This window comes from Plutella xylostella, chromosome 22 (genome assembly GCF_932276165.1).
Source record: "Plutella xylostella chromosome 22, ilPluXylo3.1, whole genome shotgun sequence".
Classification (NCBI taxonomy): Eukaryota; Metazoa; Arthropoda; class Insecta; order Lepidoptera; family Plutellidae; genus Plutella; species Plutella xylostella.
In genome coordinates this window covers 6,120,905-6,140,795 of record NC_064002.1, presented here as the reverse complement: position 1 = coordinate 6,140,795, position 19,891 = coordinate 6,120,905, and the positions used below count along the sequence as shown (strand labels likewise).

Below are 19,891 nucleotides of genomic sequence, written 5' to 3'. Positions count from 1 at the left end.
CCAACAAAACAAAAATTATGATGTACAAAACTGCCAACATAGCCCCGCTGAAATAGTGATGTGCTTCTTATGGATAATTTTATCGATAACTAGTAAAAAAAAAAAAGTGCGAGTGTATGTATTACTTTAATTTCAGTTTTACACAATAGGATTTCAGTGTTACACAATGACACCAACGTTAAGTCTCGGTTCAACGTTATGTTATGTTCCTATTTGAACACAAAAATATAATCCATAAAATAAACTCGAGATTTTCCGTTGACGTAAGTGCTATGATATAATGTTGAAATAAAATAAAAGTGGAAAAATATAATTATATTTATTTATTATAAAATAAAGTGTCTGCAGTAAGTCCCACACATGGAATTGTTTTTTTTTTTCAATTGTGTTCTTAAAATGTTGTGGTAGAAAATGATTGCCACAAATTCGTTTAAGTGGATGTAGCTTTTCAATAGGCATATAAACCAGATCCTCCTTACCGGTCATCTTAACCCACTGTTTACATCTGCAAACAACATTTTTATAATTATTATTAAAAAATTAAAAATTATTTAAGTAGGTATAATCACTGGTAATTTTTGTATGGAGATCCGAATTTGATTTTCGCTAATTTCCAAAACTAGTAGACAAAAGTTGTTCTGATTGATGAGCTGTGCGTACTAATGATAAATAAAAATATCGATATCGATAAAAAAAAACATTCATGCACTATTGTTGGTTGTGCTGACCCTCCAGTTATTTTATTAGACTTTAACTTTTTTATACATATAAATAATTTAAATCCTATGCTTTAGCCTTTAATTGTAGCTTACCTTTCCTCATCCAGTGGATATTTGGCCATGAAAATTCTCTTTTGGCCATCTATACGACCGGCTAGCGGCTCTTAAACCACATATTTCACAAGTTTTATAAAACATAATTATTATCAATAATATCAAGCAACACTAATAGTTAGGTACCTCCACACAAACACTGCACTTATCCACAGTAATAATAATATATAAATTACTGTTAAATCTTAATTTATTTATGATTTAAAATTATTTTTCAAACTAAACGATTGACTGACTGACACTGACAGATGACAAAAGCCAAAGATGTCTATGATAGCGTAAAAAGTACTCTGTGAGCGGTGCTCGCCATTATTTTTCGTACGCGTTCCATACTTATTTTTTTCCAGACTATCTTTCGCCAGACTGGCTGAAGCAACAGTGACATCGACATCATAGAGAAAATAATACTACAGTTCTACCTACCTACGTCACTTTCACATTTCGTTAGCCTCACAGAATAACATATTGTGATCTGAGTGTGTTCTGAGGGTTTGAAAGTTGGTACAACCCCAGACAACGCCATCTATTTCTCCAAAAAGGAACTTTTTTTTTTTTAACAAACGCCTCATTTTTGAAAACTAAAAAAGTTTACGTTTTCTTCTGTCATCTGCATACATTATCTGTCAAAAGTTGCAAGATAGTTTCCGCAAGAGGCGCCACTTTGTATGCGAGAAAACGTAAACTTTTATAGTTTCCGACAATCTAACAAACCTGTACTAGACCCCCAGAGGGTGCCGCACGCCACTCTTGACTATCCGTGGCCTTCCTACCTAAATAGTTATCAATTTTCCAGCAGCTATGATCAGCAGTCTGCTATAATTTTATGAGCAGTTATTTTAATAACTAGCTGTTTCTGTTACGAAGAAGTCTAGATTAATCAAACCTTTGAGTAACTATTTAAACTCAAAAATATGCGTATTACATCATGAAAGTTATTCAGTAATTAACTTCATAATTACAAAGCTTCTGATAGCTGAATTTGAAAATGGAATGCAAAGCTGCTGCTTGGATTTTTGTGGATTGAGACTTAAGAGACCGACTCTTACTCAAGTGAGAAACTTGGCCAATAAGGGAACCTTCTTGATGTTAGTAACCTCAACCACCTGGTGCACTGGATGAACATTATCGTAACTTTAATTCCACTGAGATTCCGCCTAAGTTTACGAACATAGCCTAGATCCTAAATAAAAATCTTTCTAATTTGTACATAAATAAGTATGAAAACAATATTTAAAATAACCTTACTCGTTGTTTATTGCCACCAAAATCGTCGAAAGAATCATTGTAAACAAACGCAGCGTCACAAAACATGTGCCAAAATAACTTTCAGGAATGTTTCTAATGGTGATGTGAAGCTTTTACACTATCGGGTTTTCACCAGTTCACCCAAAACAAACGCTTACGACGCATGAATTAAGAACTGACTGTTTTGTGCGAACACGCCTTACAATGTTGCCGGTGTAGAACAATGAAAAATCTCACAATTATGTGTAAGTATAATTATTTCATTATAGCAAAAATATGTAGGTAGGTATACAAGTGCAATTAAGATTGCCAAGTTCTTAATTATACGAGATAAATTTGAAATCCATTCCGATATTTATATTTAAGGACCCAACCGCATTTCTGAACGTTAATCATTATTATCAATGAAAGTCATAATAATAAGTACCAAGTTACGTAAAAAAAAAACATGAAAAATACGGACCTGAAAAACTATATAAATGGAAAAATCCAAAGCTATAGCAACATTGGCCGGCGCCAGTGATCGTGTCGTCACGGGTTACGCGTTTTCAGGTGCTTGAAGATCTCTCACTGAAAACTCAGTCAGTAGCGAGCTTTCGAGGGAGCAGCACGCTTTCTGTTTGCTTTTGATTCTATCGATTTAAACATCGGGATCTAAACTTTTATGTTTCGTTTCTTCACGTAGCCGGATAAAATATTAAATATTTAGTATTTTATACAAGTTCAGGATATTCTGTGGAAGGTGTTAACGTTTTTGTGAGCTTTTTGAACTGAAATTTAATTAAAATGAAGGTGTTAACTCTTGAAGATAAAGTGACTTGTGTGGAAGAGGGAAATGATCAGTCAGTGAAAGCTGGACCTACAATATTGACCAAGGAGGAATTAAATAGGTAAACTTAACATTTATTATTTGTTGATTATTTTTATGTTATAATCCCAATAATTATTAACAGACTGCTTTTGAAAGTTTTCCAATACCTATGTTTAAAATAATGTAGCCCTAAATGTACGTTCCTTTGTTTGAATGCATTATTTACGAGTAACCATTCAAACAGCAATCAAAATCAGGGCTCGGCAAGTTAGCGAGGTCAAACACTGCTCTGGCAATCCGCCACATTGACACAGGCCGCTGGAATGTTTACGTACCTCCACACCCTAGTGATGAAAACTCTGACGATGCAATGTTTTGATGGCTTCAGCTGGAATGGTACATCCAGAGTTTGTTTACGTTGCGATCTTTGGCGAATAGCTTGTTTTATCTAGACGATGTTGTTGATTCATGTATGTCTTTTTGCAGGGGTTGCCCGCTAGGTGTGTCAAGAGTGACAGACTCAGTGTTCGTGTGTGGGGCTCACTCGTTGCCTGGGGCAGTGCGGGCGTTGAGGCCGGGTCTGGTCGTCAACGTGGCCCCGGAGCTTCCACCGCCTCCTGAAGACTGTGCGCCGAGATACTACGTGCCTCTGCTTGACACACCCAACAGTGACATGCACCCTTTCATGGAGAAAGTTACCGATCTGATACATGAGGTGAGTTGAACTGGACAGGAAATTATACTTTAAAGCCGGACTGATGATGTTTGACCAGTGTATCTGCCTATCATAGAACAATTGAACCTAGTTTTTGTTGCTGTTTGAAGACAAACTTTAGGTGTTGTATTCTTTCACGTTCAAAACTTATTTTAAACGCGATGTTACATCAGTAACTCAATGTGTTTTTATTTCTTCTCAGGTCGTATCTAGGGGTGAAATGGTGCTAGTACATTGCGTGGCTGGTGTGTCGAGGTCAGTGACCCTGTGTCTGGCATACCTCGTCAAATGGGAGAAGATGACGCTGAGAGACGCGTACCACCACATGAAGTTGAGAAGGTGAGGCATTTTATCTGTTAAATCAAAACGATGTAATGTAGGTAAACAATAAATATGATTAGCAAATAGAAAACAAATTTAAAAAAAACATTATTAAACATTTTTTTGTTTGCAAATGTACCTAGATGCTTAAATTAAACTATTCTATTCTTAATAAAACTTGTACAATTGCCTGCTTACCTCTCTTTCAGCATTGAGGGTGATACGCTCGAGACCGCGTTGTTGTATGCTTTAGAGTACGGTAGTTCCTACCGTTATTTAGATTAATAAGTTTTTTTTATTTTTTATTTCAATTGCTTTTCTTTTGTTTTAGACCGCAAATCAGACCAAACACGGGATTCTTCAAGCAACTCATAAAATACGAAGAGCGACTGTTCACCGTAGCGTCAGTGAAAATGGTGTACTGTGAAGCTATCGACAAGGAGATCCCAGATGTCTATGAGCCAGACTACAGTGGAATGACCTGGTTTAGACAGCGATACGGACCTATTGACAGAAGTTAAAGAGTTTCATGATAGGATAGGTTTAAGATAATAAAGATACAAAAATATGATTGTATAAATTAGAATTACTGAATTAAGTATTTGCTTTGTTGCCGCGCAAAGTTTTCTTGAGAGATATTTGAAAGGTTTTTGAAGGTTATATGTTTTGAATGATAGAGAATCAAGGTTTTCTGGATGAAAAGAATATATTGCTTGTTTATCTAAAGTGTTTGTTGATTAATTAGTTAATGGTGTAATAAGAAATGTGATAATCTAAACTGTTAAAATATTGTCATAGTTCACAACAAACATAAATTATGTAATTTGTAAATATTAGGCGTAATTATTGTATAAAGTTATGGGACCAAAATATATGTTACGATATTATTTATACCTTGTTTGTTTTAATCACAGTTTCATACGTTTAATTGTTTTTGATCAGTCCATTCAAATTAGAAATCAAAGAAATATGCATTGTCCTTGGTTTTGATTTCTTAAACTCACAATTCACACAATGAAATCGGTATTGCATTAAATTTTACATTAGGTATTTCTGTAATTTAGCTACAAAACAATAGATGATGAACTTTTCTAATAGGTAAGTTAAAAGGTCTGATTTACCATTGAAATGTCTTTGACACTAAAAGGCTGTAGTAGCTCTTTTCACCAAGGTAACAAACCCTACCTAGCCCAGATATATTTTAAATTAAAAAATTTCGATAGGAAATTGACTCAGTCAAAGAAATATTAAGTATATATAATCATTATAGCCAGGATATGGCGAGGACCATTGGCAAGATTTGCATCCGATGATACTTTATTTTATGCTGATTCTCTTTCTCTCTCTCAGCCTTCTGTAGTCCACTGTTGGACATAGGCCTCTTCTAACGATCGCCACCCCAAACGGTCACCCGCCATCTGCATCCAGCGGCTTCCCGCTACCTTCCGCAGATCATCAGACCAACGGGTTGGGGGGCGACCGACACGCCGTTTGCCGACACGGGGTCTCCACTCCAGAACCTTTGTACTCTAGGGGTCGTCGGCTCTGCGGGCTACGTGGCCAGCCCATTGCCACTTCAGCGTGCTAATCCTTTTGGCTATGTCGGTAACTTTAGTTCTCCTGCGGATTTCTTCATTACGAATCCTATCTCGCAGGGACACGCCTAACATAGCCCTTTCCATAGCACGCTGAGCAACTTTGAGCTTGTGGATAAGCCCTTTGGTGAAGCACCACGTCTCGGCTCCGTAAGTCATCACTGGCAACACGCACTGATTGAAAACTTTTGTTTTCAGACACTGAGGTATGTTTTCTGCTAATTACTCATATTAAAATTCTAATGTATCAAGAAGGAGCAGTAAAAATAAAATTGAACTGTTTCTACAGCGAACAACAATCTGATCCACAGCATGCTTCAGAGATGTTTATTACAGGGCCATCGCTTCCGCAATCCGAAACGTGCCAGAATTCACGAGACTCATACATTTAGTTACTGAAACTCTAAGCTACTCGTGAAATCATTTTGCATGAAAACGATAGAAAACTTGCAAAGGCACGTTTGGTGAAAGCTCATAGCTCACCAAAATGGACAGGAGTGCATAAAATCAATAAACATAAAGACTTCCTCAGAAAGATGAAGACATAGAATGCAAAACAGCAAAGCAAGGAACACGATGACAACAAATTCTGAAATAGATTTCGATAGTAATCCAACAGCGATCGATGTGTATGAGTAATTCATTGAGAGCGCTGGTTGTTGGCCCCGTGGCCGTGAGCGGCGGACACAGACGGAAATAGACGACTTGTTTGCGCGCGAACTGAAAAACGCGATCTGCTATTGTTCCACGAGCTTTGATGTGCAGTTATGCAGGTTTCATTGAATAATTTCCTGGGACTAAAAGATGATCGTGTTTTGTTTTTAATGCAGAGCTCAGATGAATACTTTAGTAAAATACGTTAATTACGTACTATGAATCAGGCAATCATCATCAGCTCTTAATCGACCACTGCTGGGAATATAGGCCTCGGCTACCGGCTACTTGTCTAAGATCGTTGGTCCAGAGGGCCAGAGTTCCGCCCTCCGATACGGCAAGCGTTTTTTTCAGCAATTTTGTTCGTTTCGTCTCCACTCGAGAACTGGTTTACCCCACCGGTCATCGGTTCTTCAGCATATGATATGGTAACCCAACTAGCATAATTGCCATTTGAAATTGAATTTAATATACATATAACTAATAAATCATTATTTATCACCTGAAAGTAAAATATAAATCTGAACATAGAACGCTAGCTGACAAAGAGCAAATTGGCAAATTTGTTAAGTTATTTGAAGAATTCATAGTGTCGGCTCATTAATAGGTACATAAAATTGGCACCACATAACTGAATATAAATAGGGATATTAATAAAATAAAATGAGAGGACAGAAAAGTCTTGCGGTAAACAATTTTAGAGACGAACATAATAGGTAAGGCTCCGCAATTCATGTGACTGTCATGGAACTTGGCCAAGTCTGACTGTCCGTCAATCTTGTTTCGAAGCGACGGTCTCAAATATGAAACATTCAATAACATGAGTTCAACTCCTAAACTGGGCATTTCTTCAATAAGAATTGCCAAATTGCAAATTCAAATAATACTTATAAATACATATGAAAATGAAACTTATTATATTTAAATTTCGATGGTGTCGAATCATGGTCTAGGTATAACTTTCAGCCTCTTGAACAGGCTTGGAGTCACTCAGCGAGATATGGAAAGGGCTATGCTCGGCATATCTCCACGTGATTGAATCAGAAATGAAGAGATCTGTGGAGACCACGTACCGGCAAGCGCAGCGTGTGACCGCCCTCCTTGAGAAGGGCGGACGATTAATCTAGTCAAGTTCGCGGGATTTCCTTGTCCAATTAGAGAATATAGGCCTATATTCAGCAGTAGACATTCTATGTCTAAGATGATGATGATGATGATTTAAAATTTAAACCAATCTTATGTCTAAGGGTTGTTCTTTCTCAGTTTACACGTGTAGTGTTTTTACGATACGGAGAAAGCTTAATAAAGTCGTGCGATTTGGTATTTAAGAATAAGTACTCAGAAGCATTATTTATGACCCATAGTAGAATGCCAACGGTGCAGAACTGCAACTAATTTGAAATTCTTTACGTACCTACACGTGTCGGCAAATTTGGCGATGCTTGGCGTTGCTTCCAGCTACAAGTTCAATGTTTTCGTTAATGACCGCGTCTACACCCACAACGGTAATTAGTGAGGGAATTGGCTAACGCTAAAGTTATTTTTACAGAAAACATTCCATATGACTTTGACAAAAAAATGTATTCCGTCACTGTCAGTCAGGTAAACAGACAAGATGATTTAAACCGCGATACAGTCTAGACAAGTACTTAGTGCGTGTCTGGTGTTCGTAAGGAATATGAGCTCAACGAGCGAGGGTGAATAAACTTCTTCTTTTTCTTAGTATCCTATGTCCCCCCAGTGGGGCAGAGGGCACACGCAACAGAATCCCTTCCCTGTCTGTCGACAGCAGCCAACTTTGCATCGGACCACTTAATTCCAACTTCCCGCATCTTCGATCGATAAGGGTGAAGATTTATTAATCATTCATTTGAAAGAGACGTGAAAATATTTTGAATTTTATTTGAAAAAATACTGAATTGAATATGTAGCTACAGAGCTTGCCGAATACATTAGCACACTGTTGGATGCATTCGCCTGCCTCGTAGCATTTTTGTATTCATTTATTCTTTGGGTTACAAAACTACTACTAAGTACTAAGCTACTTATTCTCTATCCTACCTGTACTTACCCTCATCAACATTATCACAACCCATCACAGCCCCACTGCTTATAGGACTTGTATTTTACCTTTAAAAATAACGTCATATCATAATTTGGAAGTGCATGCCAATGGTTATTTTGGGTCGGTCTTATTTTGGAGATTATCATGTATTGACCGACTCTGCCAACCTTCATTTGCCTGTGACCGCTTCAGAAATTGTCTGCAAACAATTTGCGCGAACGTTGAGGTCGTTCATGATAAGGTTGGTCTAAATTTAGAGCAATTACCACTAATCACGGCAATGCGGCGATGATGACCTTGCTGTGTGCCAATTGCCACTGCACTATGTCCTCTACCTGCGTCTTGAGTAGATATCGCTGACAGGTATATGTGGGATGCCCTCCAGCCCACTGGACCGATGACAATAAATATCTAGACACGTGGTTGGTGGAAGTTACATTGTAGCTTCTACTATGATATTGATAGCTGCTACTGAATTATCGACATTGAAAAACCATAAACCTTACTTTTTATCATTTATGGCCTTTTCGTAATTCAGACGCATTCCTTGCTGCAAAAAAATAAACCTTGACTAATACACTAGATATGATGTAATAACGTAACGTCTGTATTCATTCTATAGCTATTACACATTTTTAAAAGACCACTTCGCATTTCATTGCAAGTGCCACAAGTTGAGCATTCACTCATATTTTCGGGCGGCACTCGACAAAGCGCACACTCACGCTTGGCCTCGCGTGCCTGCCGGTACATTCCCGGCTATTTCAGACGCACTCCTCAGGTTGACCTTTCAGAGAGCATTCCATCCTGTCACGTCGTGTTATGAGCCGACAAACATCGCAATGAGACAGAAATTTACAACTGGAAAAATACATTTTCAATAAAGGATAGGCGTTTTGTTGGTATTTCATATCGTATACTTCTTACTGTACTGTACAGTTTACAAAAATACAAGTTCCATTTTGAATTTTCTCGTTAGTATTTTCATACAAATACCTACTTACACTCAAATTGTATCAAGTTCGTTGACCTTTGTATCAAATTGAAATCTAACATTATCCCTGCGATTTATAGTAACATACCAAGCTGGTGACATTTTGATAACTCGCTACAATTTGTTTAAAATATCGCGAGTTTATAGAATATTGTTGAGCACTCATTAATTTATAAAATAAATAAATTGAATACTTATTAAAAATTTTTTTTTTTTATGTTTCTACTATGTATGTGTCATATATACTCTGTACCTTTAAAAAGTTTCGATCTTTCAATTCCCTTTAGACGTTGCCGATGTTGGTTTAAAGTTTAAACTGAATATAGGTACCTTAAATCACGAAATTCCCATTGCCATGCAGAACCCACCGTTGTTTTCTGTTATTTATTTATTTTTAATTTTTTTTTTTACATTTTAGACGGCTAGTCTCAGAGCAATTCACGAAAGTTTATAGGTACAGTCATCTTTAAACCTAGACGCACACCCACATAATCAACCGGGTAATTTCACAGATTTCTATTCCAGTCTTCAACATTCCAGCCTATAGCAGAGTAGTTTAACGAGCGTTTTTTTTGTTGAAAAAACGTATTACACGGCGGGCGTATTTTAATCCTAGAGATTTTTTTTCACCTGCTCAATCAGAAAATCATCCTCTTCAGCCAATAATACTACAAATACTAACTAATTCTGCACTTCTGACGGAGTTTCTCAAGAGGGACCGCTATACTCTGCCTTAGTCCTTTTTCATCCAACCACTATAAGTAGTAAGGTAAGTAGGGCATCCCAACGCCACGTTTGTTGTATCCACGGTCCCTAAGTATGCAATTACGAAGAACTATGGAATGGACACCATGAACAGGAAAACGGAGCATGGGACGCTATCATCTCGCTGGACCTACGACCTTAGGCAGTCAAGATTGGATGAGGAAGTCTACAAAGAGCGTGTTATGGGCTTCCTTCGAGAGGTTCTATCCAGCTGTGGACCAATAAAAAGCAGTTGACAAATGCCTGTTCATGTTCGTAGTGATTCTAGCGTATAATTTACGAAATCTATATCTATAGATTAACATTGCCTCTTCGTAGTGATCACTCCAGCTCATCATACGTCAGCTTGAATGGTTAAATAAGTATAAAAGTAGTAACTTAATGAGTCCATCCCTGACATTTCCCCCGCAGCAGTGCGCCTCGCCCCCCACGACCCCGGCAGCTGGCTCGGGTCCAGCTGAGACATGAGCGCGGAATGCGCTGTTTATACACCACCACCGCGTTGCACCACACTGTTATCTCAGTGGGATGCCAGCTCAAATAGAATCTACCTGTGTGACGGAATTAAAACATTAGTCACTGACGCTACTGGGATTTGCGCGTGTTTTGTTTTAAGTGGTTTTTTAAGTGGTCGGTATTTGTTTTGTGTTTGTAATTGGTAATGATTTGCGCTCTTTGCATGTCCTTACCTACTTAATTAAGATTTTTGTGAAATAGTAACGTACTTTGTGAGTTGGCGGTTTCGCTAATAATAACAGTTATATTGTTCATCATAAAAAAATCTATTGAGTACTTATTATGAACTTTTATGGAATCATATACTGACGGTGTAAAGCGAAGGTAAAGTCTGCGATAGATTTAACCTTCATGCCTTCATTATTTAACGTAACGTAAAGTTATGGATCGTCTGAAACAACTTCAGTTTACAACAAACTAGTAAACAAGTCTGAAAGATACTAATAGCAGACGATACCTATAGGCTAAAGAATTTTAACACTGGAATTTTGAACAACTACTACCCTCGTGTGGCAGTATAATTATAAAGTCCTATAAAAATCACATACCTACTAATTATTTGAAAAGACAAAAATGCTGTAAATAAATATTATCTTTTATATTATTAAAAAACTTTAACATAACTTAAGACTTTTTAACGGATGACAAGGAGTCATAGAAGTGGTTCTCCTTCTCCCCCTTTTGCTTATTATACCTACAACTTTTTCAGTAACTAAATAGTACAGTTTACAAGAAAAAAATAATTAATCGAAAAGCTTTAGAAACTATTTTTAGGAATTATTTTTATTTTACCCAAGTCGATTACTTACAAGTCTTCATTACAAATTAATTAAGTACGATAAGTATGTTTCCAAAAAAATACAATACAAGGTAAATAGTTAAAAATATTGGGCGACGATCTGTATGCGTGAACAAAGTTTCATCTTCCAGTCAAGTTATCCAAAATAGGTCGATCCGATCGCATCTCGCTAGGTGGCAATCACTAAATATAACCAACAGATTTTATTAGGTTGCATTCCTGCGTCGTATCAAGAAGCGGATGCCAGCGGTAGCCCGTTTTAACGAGGTGTCACCGCGGTCCAAATACTTGGCATGCATTCGAACAAACTAATGTACCGTGTCTATGAAATAAAAAATATGGACTTACTCATTCAGTCGATAGAGGGCTCAGATATTTTTTGATAGAATAATGTGCAGAGTTTGTAATGGTAATTAACTTATATGAGTTATAAGTCTCACAAATAAAGAAATAATTGTGGAGATGGCGGCCGATGTCATGCTTTCTCACCACATTCGTAGATCTGTCAATAATCCTTCGATCTATGTAACGGCGTTTTCACGTTATACCTACCCATATTTCATACAAAAGACTTACTTACTTACTCCGCTGGCTCAGCGACCCAAAGTGAGTCTTGGCCTCCGATACAAGAGATCGCCACTTCTGACGGTCCAGTGCAGTCTCCCGTGCAAAAGAACATTGACTAATATAACGTGTAGGTAGGTACCTATATTATGAATATGTCTCACTACAAGTTGGGTAAGAATAACAACAAAAATTGTTATAACGAGTGTTCGATGACAAGAAAGTAGCTATGAAAGTGTAATGAAAATTCCTTTCTCATAATAATAAGCCGTAAATTGTCTATGCGATGACTAACAACAGTTTTATTAGCCGCAATGCTAAAAAAATGTGTTTATTACCAATATTTTTTATTTTCATATTGCGTGTTTACGAGAAATTTCAAAATATTTTTAAACTTGTGTAAGAGAGGATGACCAAGAAAGACATAGGTATAAATTTTGGATTGCGTAGAAGAAAATATAGATTGTGGCGTACGAAAGAAAGTATAACTACGACCACAGGTTCTTCTTAACGTGTCCATAATAAATAGTTTAGCATTAATTTGTCACTGTGTGGTGTCAATCTAGGATTCGGTGTTGTTTCTAATTTATTTAAGCATGTTTTTTTAATCTTATGTGCCTTCTTCTTATTGAGCACCTCACCATTTCACCACTAATGTCTAATCATCACTAATACGATCTGAGTCTATAATACGAAGAAGATAAAATCAAGTAAACAACATTCCAATCTCTATAAATGCAATTCCGAGATTTGGCACTCACTTGCAAAAGCTCTGCTCTATCTTGACCTTGATTCGGTTTCATTACCAAACGTATTGTGTTATGAAATCAATGTTATAATTTAACCTATAAATATGTTACGATCTATTATAGATACAAACATTCAAGTTTCATATAAAACATTTCATGAAAAATACTTTTCATTTCTATAATATCTACACTATTTTATGTGTCTTCAGGTGATATTGTATGGTAAGTTCCTTTCTTATCATCAAGTAATTTTGCATGTCAGCTAATATATTATAAGAAAAAGTATTTCACAATAACACAGTTAACCCAAATAGTTTTCTTGTTCTACTTCTTACCGACTTTCCTGTAGTTTATTTGTCACAATCCGATTGAAACTCTTGCGCATATCACGACGATTTATTATCAGTTTTGTGACCTAGAAACAGATACATTTTCGAATATAAAATGCTGTCCCGGCGTATTTTTCGCCACTTTGGCCTTGGTGTTTTACCAGACTTTATATTTAAATCCTTGACAATTCAACCTAATTTGAGGGATTAATTTATGGCATATTATATCGTTAGTCAGTGACATGAAAATAAAATTATATTCTCAATAAATTGAGGACATGAAATGTGTGAATTTATATTTAAATCCCTCTTGTCCTTGTTTCAGAAGGTGTTAAAACATATTATACATATCTAGGGCACAAACTTTCTTAAATTCCGATTTTCCGAATGATTGAAATTATGATAAGTACCTACTTAACTATTATTAGCTTGAATCATTTAGACCGTGTAGTTACTTTAAAAAACAACATTTTATTTCTACATTACATTCCTCGTCTGTTTTCCATTAGGTAATTCATGACACTATGCAAACAACTAATCTTCAAATAACAAAGGGGTGCATGGGAGCCGTAGACAGACACGTCTGGGTACAGTCAGTGACTGGCCAATCTTTTCGACACAGTGCATATCTTTACTTGTAGTCTAACCCCCTTGTTCATACAAAAGTTACTGGACGCTTTAGCTATTGAACTGTTCTGTCACTGAGACAGAGAGGGACAAAACAGTTCAATAGCTAAAGCGTCCAGTAACTTTTTTATGAATAAGGGGGTATGGCTCTATTGTTTGTCACAAACACGCTTAGAAGTAGAAGATACTTAAAATGAAGTGGTAGAAAAGTATAGTGATGTGCTGAGGAGTCGCCGCGTGGCTATCAACAGCGACGGCGGCGGTATGCGAAGTATGCGAAGCGCAAAACATCGTTCTATTTCCGTCCGCACACTCAGCTCACATTGTTTGGAAAGCCAAGGTATGCGTGACGCAGTCTTTTTGACTTTGGGCGGGCGGTTCTGAACTTTCTGAAGCTTTCAGGGTACCTACTGGTATTTTTTAAAGGATATGTAAAATTTAGCTTACGACTAGTTTTTACTTTTCATAATGTTTGAGGTGTTTCTTCAACGTCTCAAAAATATAATTAGTGTAGGTATTGTTAAGTATATAATATACATAATAATATTATATGTGGTATAACTGTTAAAAGTGTCCTAATCCTGAAGATGAAAAAAAAATGCCATTGTTCTGCCGTGTAAGTATATGAAACCACAGCTATTGCAAAAGAATGCTGCGGAACCACTGATTCTTAAAAAAATATCGAGTACGCTTCAATGTTTTACAAGATAAAACTAAAGCTGTTCAGAACGTCAGCATTTGTTTCTAAACGATGCTGTTTTCATTACGGTTAATTGCAATGTCACTTCAAATGAAGTGTAAGCTCATTTAATTTGTTCGGATAACATTATATTTAATTAATCTCTTATTCCGTTCATCCAAAGGTTGTCTGGAATAGATCGCTTTTAGCTTGCTTGTACCCTAATTAAGTACAACTTGTTAATTTTATTATTCTTTTTTATACCAATAAAGTGAATTCTATCTATCTATTATCAGCTCACCTCGACCATATTCAAAATTCTTTTGTGTCTACTGGAAAGGCATTTAAAAAAAATATATAAGTACGTTTAAATATTTTTACACCAAATACCACATCACTGATTGAAACGTAAATTTATTTATTACAAATATAACGCAATGTGAAGAGTATTCAAAGAACAGGCGTTGACTTTCATGATATTCAGTTTCAGTTTCACAGTAAACATCAGCCTGATAAAGGTAGGCATAAACTGATACAAAGATCTATGGAACAATGAAGATCTGACAGGGATACGGTGGCTACTCTTGCTAGACAAAGTACCAAGTCTCGCGGTACTGCGCTGACCACGAATCAATTTCATTCCATTATGCTGATCAGAGACATAACTGTCTTGGCTTTTGCAAGAAAGCTTACGTGATATAAGGAAAAATACGGCTGCAAACATGGATAATCAATTTGTTGTAACTGTTAAGGCCGTAAGGTTGAATTTTGCGTGGAGGATCTTTTGATTGAAAGACGTGCGAACCTTGTAATGATTTTATTTAGACTAAAAAATTGCTTTTACCCTATTCGATATTTTAGTGGACTGTAATAGTAATGTATAGCTAGGTACCTATATGAGGTTTTGCGTTTGGACATTCCGCCCACCAAAGGACGCAGTTCTTTAAACAATTTAAATACAAAAATCGCTAAGTAAACAAGTACAATATAAGATACCTAACTCAAGGAATAATAACACAATGTGTTTTATGACTTAATTATTAAGCAAGTATGGTGTATGTATTTTAAAACAACAGATGTACTTATACATAGGTACTCAATTTAAAGAACTAGTGACTGACATTCTTATGTAAATACATGGCTAAGTTTAAATATGAATTTCTTATTTAACCGCCCACCATACTATGTACTAACACAAAAATAACAATTGATATTTATCTTTAACAATAACAACTCAGGTTTATGAACTTATGAGTCTTATTATGACAAAGGTAAGTATGTAACTAAGATTAATCTTATTTTGTAGGTATACACATTAGTTAATGTAGCATATAAGCAACAGGTAAGTATTACTCATCTAAGGTAAGTATGAAGGTAAGTACCTACATTAATTATTTTAGTTTATAAGTTCAAAGGTAAGTATTATAATCTAGTTTATAATTATAAGTAGCTATAGGAATAAAGATTACATAATACTTAGGTAGGTAAGGATAGTTTAAGTAGTTATTTTTATAACTTTTATCATTTATATTTACTCGGATAACTAATTATAGTAATTAGGTGCTAAGTTTATTTACAGGTAAGACACATATTTTACTCACAGGTCGTTTAAAGATGCCGTTTTTACACTTGACGGATACAACGCGTGTAATATTATCAGGACCGACATGTTTTTGTACAATTTTGCCTAAAATCCACTTGCTAGGTGGAATATTGTCTTCCTTTAATATAACTACATCATCGATTTCTGGCTCAGCATTCTTTGTGTTCCACTTATATCTTTGATTTAACGTTACCAAATATTCTTTATACCACCTGTTCCAGAAATCGGTGACCATTTTTTGAACTAATCTCCATCTTTCTAGGTGATTTGAATTACATAGTGTATAGTTCTCATCGCTCAAGTTTAATAAAGGTTCACCTATCAGAAAGTGGCCCGGCGTCAAGGGGAGGGGGTCATTCGGGTTGTCACTCAGCACAGTTATTGGCCGCGAATTTAAACAAGCCTCCACTTGGATTAAAACGGTAGCTAGTTCCTCGTACGTAAGTGTAGTGTCTGAGATTACCTTTTTTAGATGCGTCTTGGTACTGCGCACTCCACTTTCCCAAATTCCGCCAAAGTTCGGGGCCCGAGGGGGGATGAAATGCCATGTGGTGCGTTCTAAACTTAGTAACTCTGCTAACTCACCTGGAAATGTAGATTTGGCGCTGTTGAACATCTCTCTCAACTGCTTGTCTGCGCCGATAAAGTTGGTGCCATTGTCGCTATAGAGGTCATAACAATGGCCTCTTCTTCCAGTGAATCGCCTAAATGCTGCGATAAAGCCCTTTGAAGTCAGGTCCGTGACAGCTTCAAGGTGGATGGCGCGGGTCACCATACACACAAACAAACAGATGTATCCCTTGTAGGATTTCGAACCTCTACCGGGTGAAAACCTAATGTTGATGGGTCCTGCGTAATCGACACCTGCTGACTTGAAGGGTCTGTTGGGTTTCAGTCTCACTTCTGGCAACTGTCCCATCATTTGAGTAGTATTCTTGACAGAATATCGGATGCACGTTACACACTCTCGATAACACTTCTTTGATAGGTCCCTCGCTCGCATGATCCAGAATTTAGACCTCAAATAATTCAGCATTAGTTGGGGTCCTCCGTGCATTGTCTTCTGGTGGGCATCTACAATAATTAGTCTGCTAAGATGACTCGTAGCAGGTAATATTATAGGATGCTGTGTGTCATAGTCCGTATGCGATTGTTGGATACGACCGCCGACTCTTAATATGCCACTTTCATCAAGAAGGGGGCAAAGATTACGGAGTTTACTCTTTTTGGGGACACTTCCTTCAGACTTTAACTGCTTTATCTCGTCTTTGAATTCTATCTCTTGTGCTTGTTTTATACAACTTTCCAACGTTTGTTTTATTTCTTCTGCTGTTATAAATTGTGTATGTTTCTCGCGTTTCTCTTTAGCTTCTTTTAAGTTCAGCCATCTTCTGCAATAAGAAATAACTCTCAACATTCTCTGTAAGTTAGAAAATTTTGTCCAAATTAGCTCATCTTCTGTGTTTATCAAAGCGGTTAAAGTCTTAACTTTCTCTTCTTCTTGAGTATCTTCAATGTCTGGTGTGCTGACATTGATGTCGTTTTCAGATAGCCAAGCGGGACGGCTCCACCATAATGACTGACTCGATAATTGTGAAGCTGGTAATCCTCTTGAGGCATAGTCTGCTGGGTTCATGTCTGTAGCAACATGACCCCACTGCTCGTAGTCTAATATGTTGAGTATAGTGGACACTCGGTTGCTCACGAATGTGCTCCATCTACTTGCTCCACCTTTCAACCATGCCAAGACGATGGTTGAGTCCGTCCACGCGTGCAGATTTTCCTTATTGATGTTCAATACCTGCGATACTTCTGAGATTAGTGCAGCTGCCATAGCTGCGCCGCATAACTCTAGTCGAGGAATAGAAATTTGCTTTTCCACAGGTGCAACTTTGGTTTTGGCAGTAATGAGGCTCACATAAACGTTTTCGTTTTCAATGACTCGGATATAAACTGCTGCTCCATAAGCTGCCTGGGAAGCGTCTGCGAACACATGTAACTCCGTCTTCGACGTAGTGGAGTTGTGTGACCACCTTGGTATCGTGATGTGTTTAATGTTGTCCAAGTCTTTTCTGTAAGTTAACCACTCTTCAAGTAGCTCACCTTCTACAGAATCATCCCAGTCTAGGCCTGTCTTCCATAACTTCTGTATGATCTTTTTCGCCACAACGACGACAGGCGCAATCCATCCTTCAGGGTCGTACAGTTGGGCTACCTCAGAAAGAATATTACGTTTGGTAATCGGGTGTCTCGGCTCTAACATATTCAATGTGTATTCAAAACTATCTGTATCCCGATTCCAACACACTCCTAGTATTTTCACCAAACTGTTGACCTTGAGGGGAACTTCTTGATCAGCTCGCTTGTTCTCACTTATGTATTTCATCACGTTCTCATTGTTGCTACTCCATTTTTGAAGGTCGAACCCACCTGCTCTCATTAAGTCATTCATCTCATTGTAGATTGTTAGTGCTTCTTCTTCAGTGTCGCATCCTGTCAAAAGGTCATCGATGTAGAAATCCGTCTTTGTTATCTCTGCAGCGAGTGGATATTTATGTTTCTCGTCATCTGCTAGCCTTTGTAGTGATTTCACAGCAAGATAAGGTGCACAAGCAGTCCCGAATGTTAGCCTCAAAAGTCTGTAGTGTTCAATCGGCTTATCTGGTGCATCTCTCCACAATATTCTCTGGAAGTGAGTATCTTCATCAGCTACGCGTACCATTCGATACATTTTGACAATGTCTGCTGTTATACTGATTCTGTGTGTTCTCCAACGCATCAAGATGTGTCGTAAGTCTTGTTGTAATTTAGGACCTACTAGGAGATCATCGTTGAGCGACTTGTTATTCACACCTTTACACGATGCGTCGAAAACAACTCGAACTTTTGTTGTGTCTTTATCATCCCTCAGTACAGCATGATGAGGAAGATACACTGCTTTAGGATTGTCGATATCAGCTGCTTGCACTGGAACCATATGCTCTAATTTTATGTATTCATCCATTACCTTATGATATTCCTCGCGAAGCTTATTGTTTTTAGTCAGCTTTCTCTCTAAGTACTCGAATCTCTTGGCAGCTATTTCTCTCAATCGACCATTTTGACACTCTGGGTTCTCGCTTTTAAATGGAAGCTTTACTACATACCTTCCTTCCTCGTCTCTAACTGTTGTACACACGGCAACGTTAAATGGTTGGCAGGGCACACTAACGTAGGTAGTGTATGTGTGTGTCAGCGACGTCGACGTAATTATTTAGTTCTGGGCAACCCACACACGGATATTGTAAGCATGTAGTTGTGCCAGTGACAATGATTCATTGTTTTTATAATATGAAGCAAAATTTTGCAATGCATTGTAATAGATTGAATGGCTCAGTTGGTATGATACAAGACTTACATTATTTGGTATGGTGGTTCAAATCCCACTGAACTTACAATATTCCTTTTTTGTTTTTTTTTTATAGATTTAATTTATTTTTAATATGGTTAATAATATTATTGTAGTATATACGAATAAAAGCAACACAGAAAGTAAATGAAACAAGCTATTAAGTGTTAAAATTACAAAATTTATTCTTGCCGTAACATAAACATTAAGGATGTTACGTTTTTGTTGTTTTTCGTTTTAAAACATAGTTGTAGTTTATATTAATAAGGAAAATTTTCAATTAGCAGTTTTATATCATTATAAACATCAGAAAAGGATGGACTGGCTGTTTTACTAAAGTAAATAGGCAAGTCATTAGTTATATGAATCAACATGTTAATTAGCTAGAAATAAGATAACTTATTCCAACCTCAGTAACAATAACATCATTAACACATTGGCTTACCCATAATTGTAAATAATAATAAGTATTTAACAAAATAACTAAAATCTTATACAAATGGAAAAATACAAATTACTGAGCTAACCCCAATAACTATAATTTTCACCACTTTTTCGCCATAATATCTTACCATCCATCCTTGTCTGACTTAAAGGACTTTTCATCACTAAATATCACCACATTATTGCACCAATCAA

The 19,891-nt window shown here is 36.9% G+C and overlaps 1 protein-coding gene across 1 annotated transcript; it reads left to right on the top strand.

Moving 5' to 3' along the window:
• The first annotated feature begins 2,652 nt into the window (after window positions 1-2,652).
• On the top strand, window positions 2,653-4,816 carry LOC105382727 (dual specificity phosphatase 21). Its single transcript, XM_011552653.3, has 4 exons — window positions 2,653-2,968; window positions 3,376-3,604; window positions 3,807-3,943; window positions 4,257-4,816. Exons 1-4 carry the CDS (start codon window positions 2,865-2,867, stop codon window positions 4,444-4,446), a joined length of 660 nt encoding a protein of 219 aa, XP_011550955.3. The 5' UTR covers window positions 2,653-2,864; the 3' UTR covers window positions 4,447-4,816.
• Window positions 4,817-19,891: the final 15,075 nt, after the last annotated feature.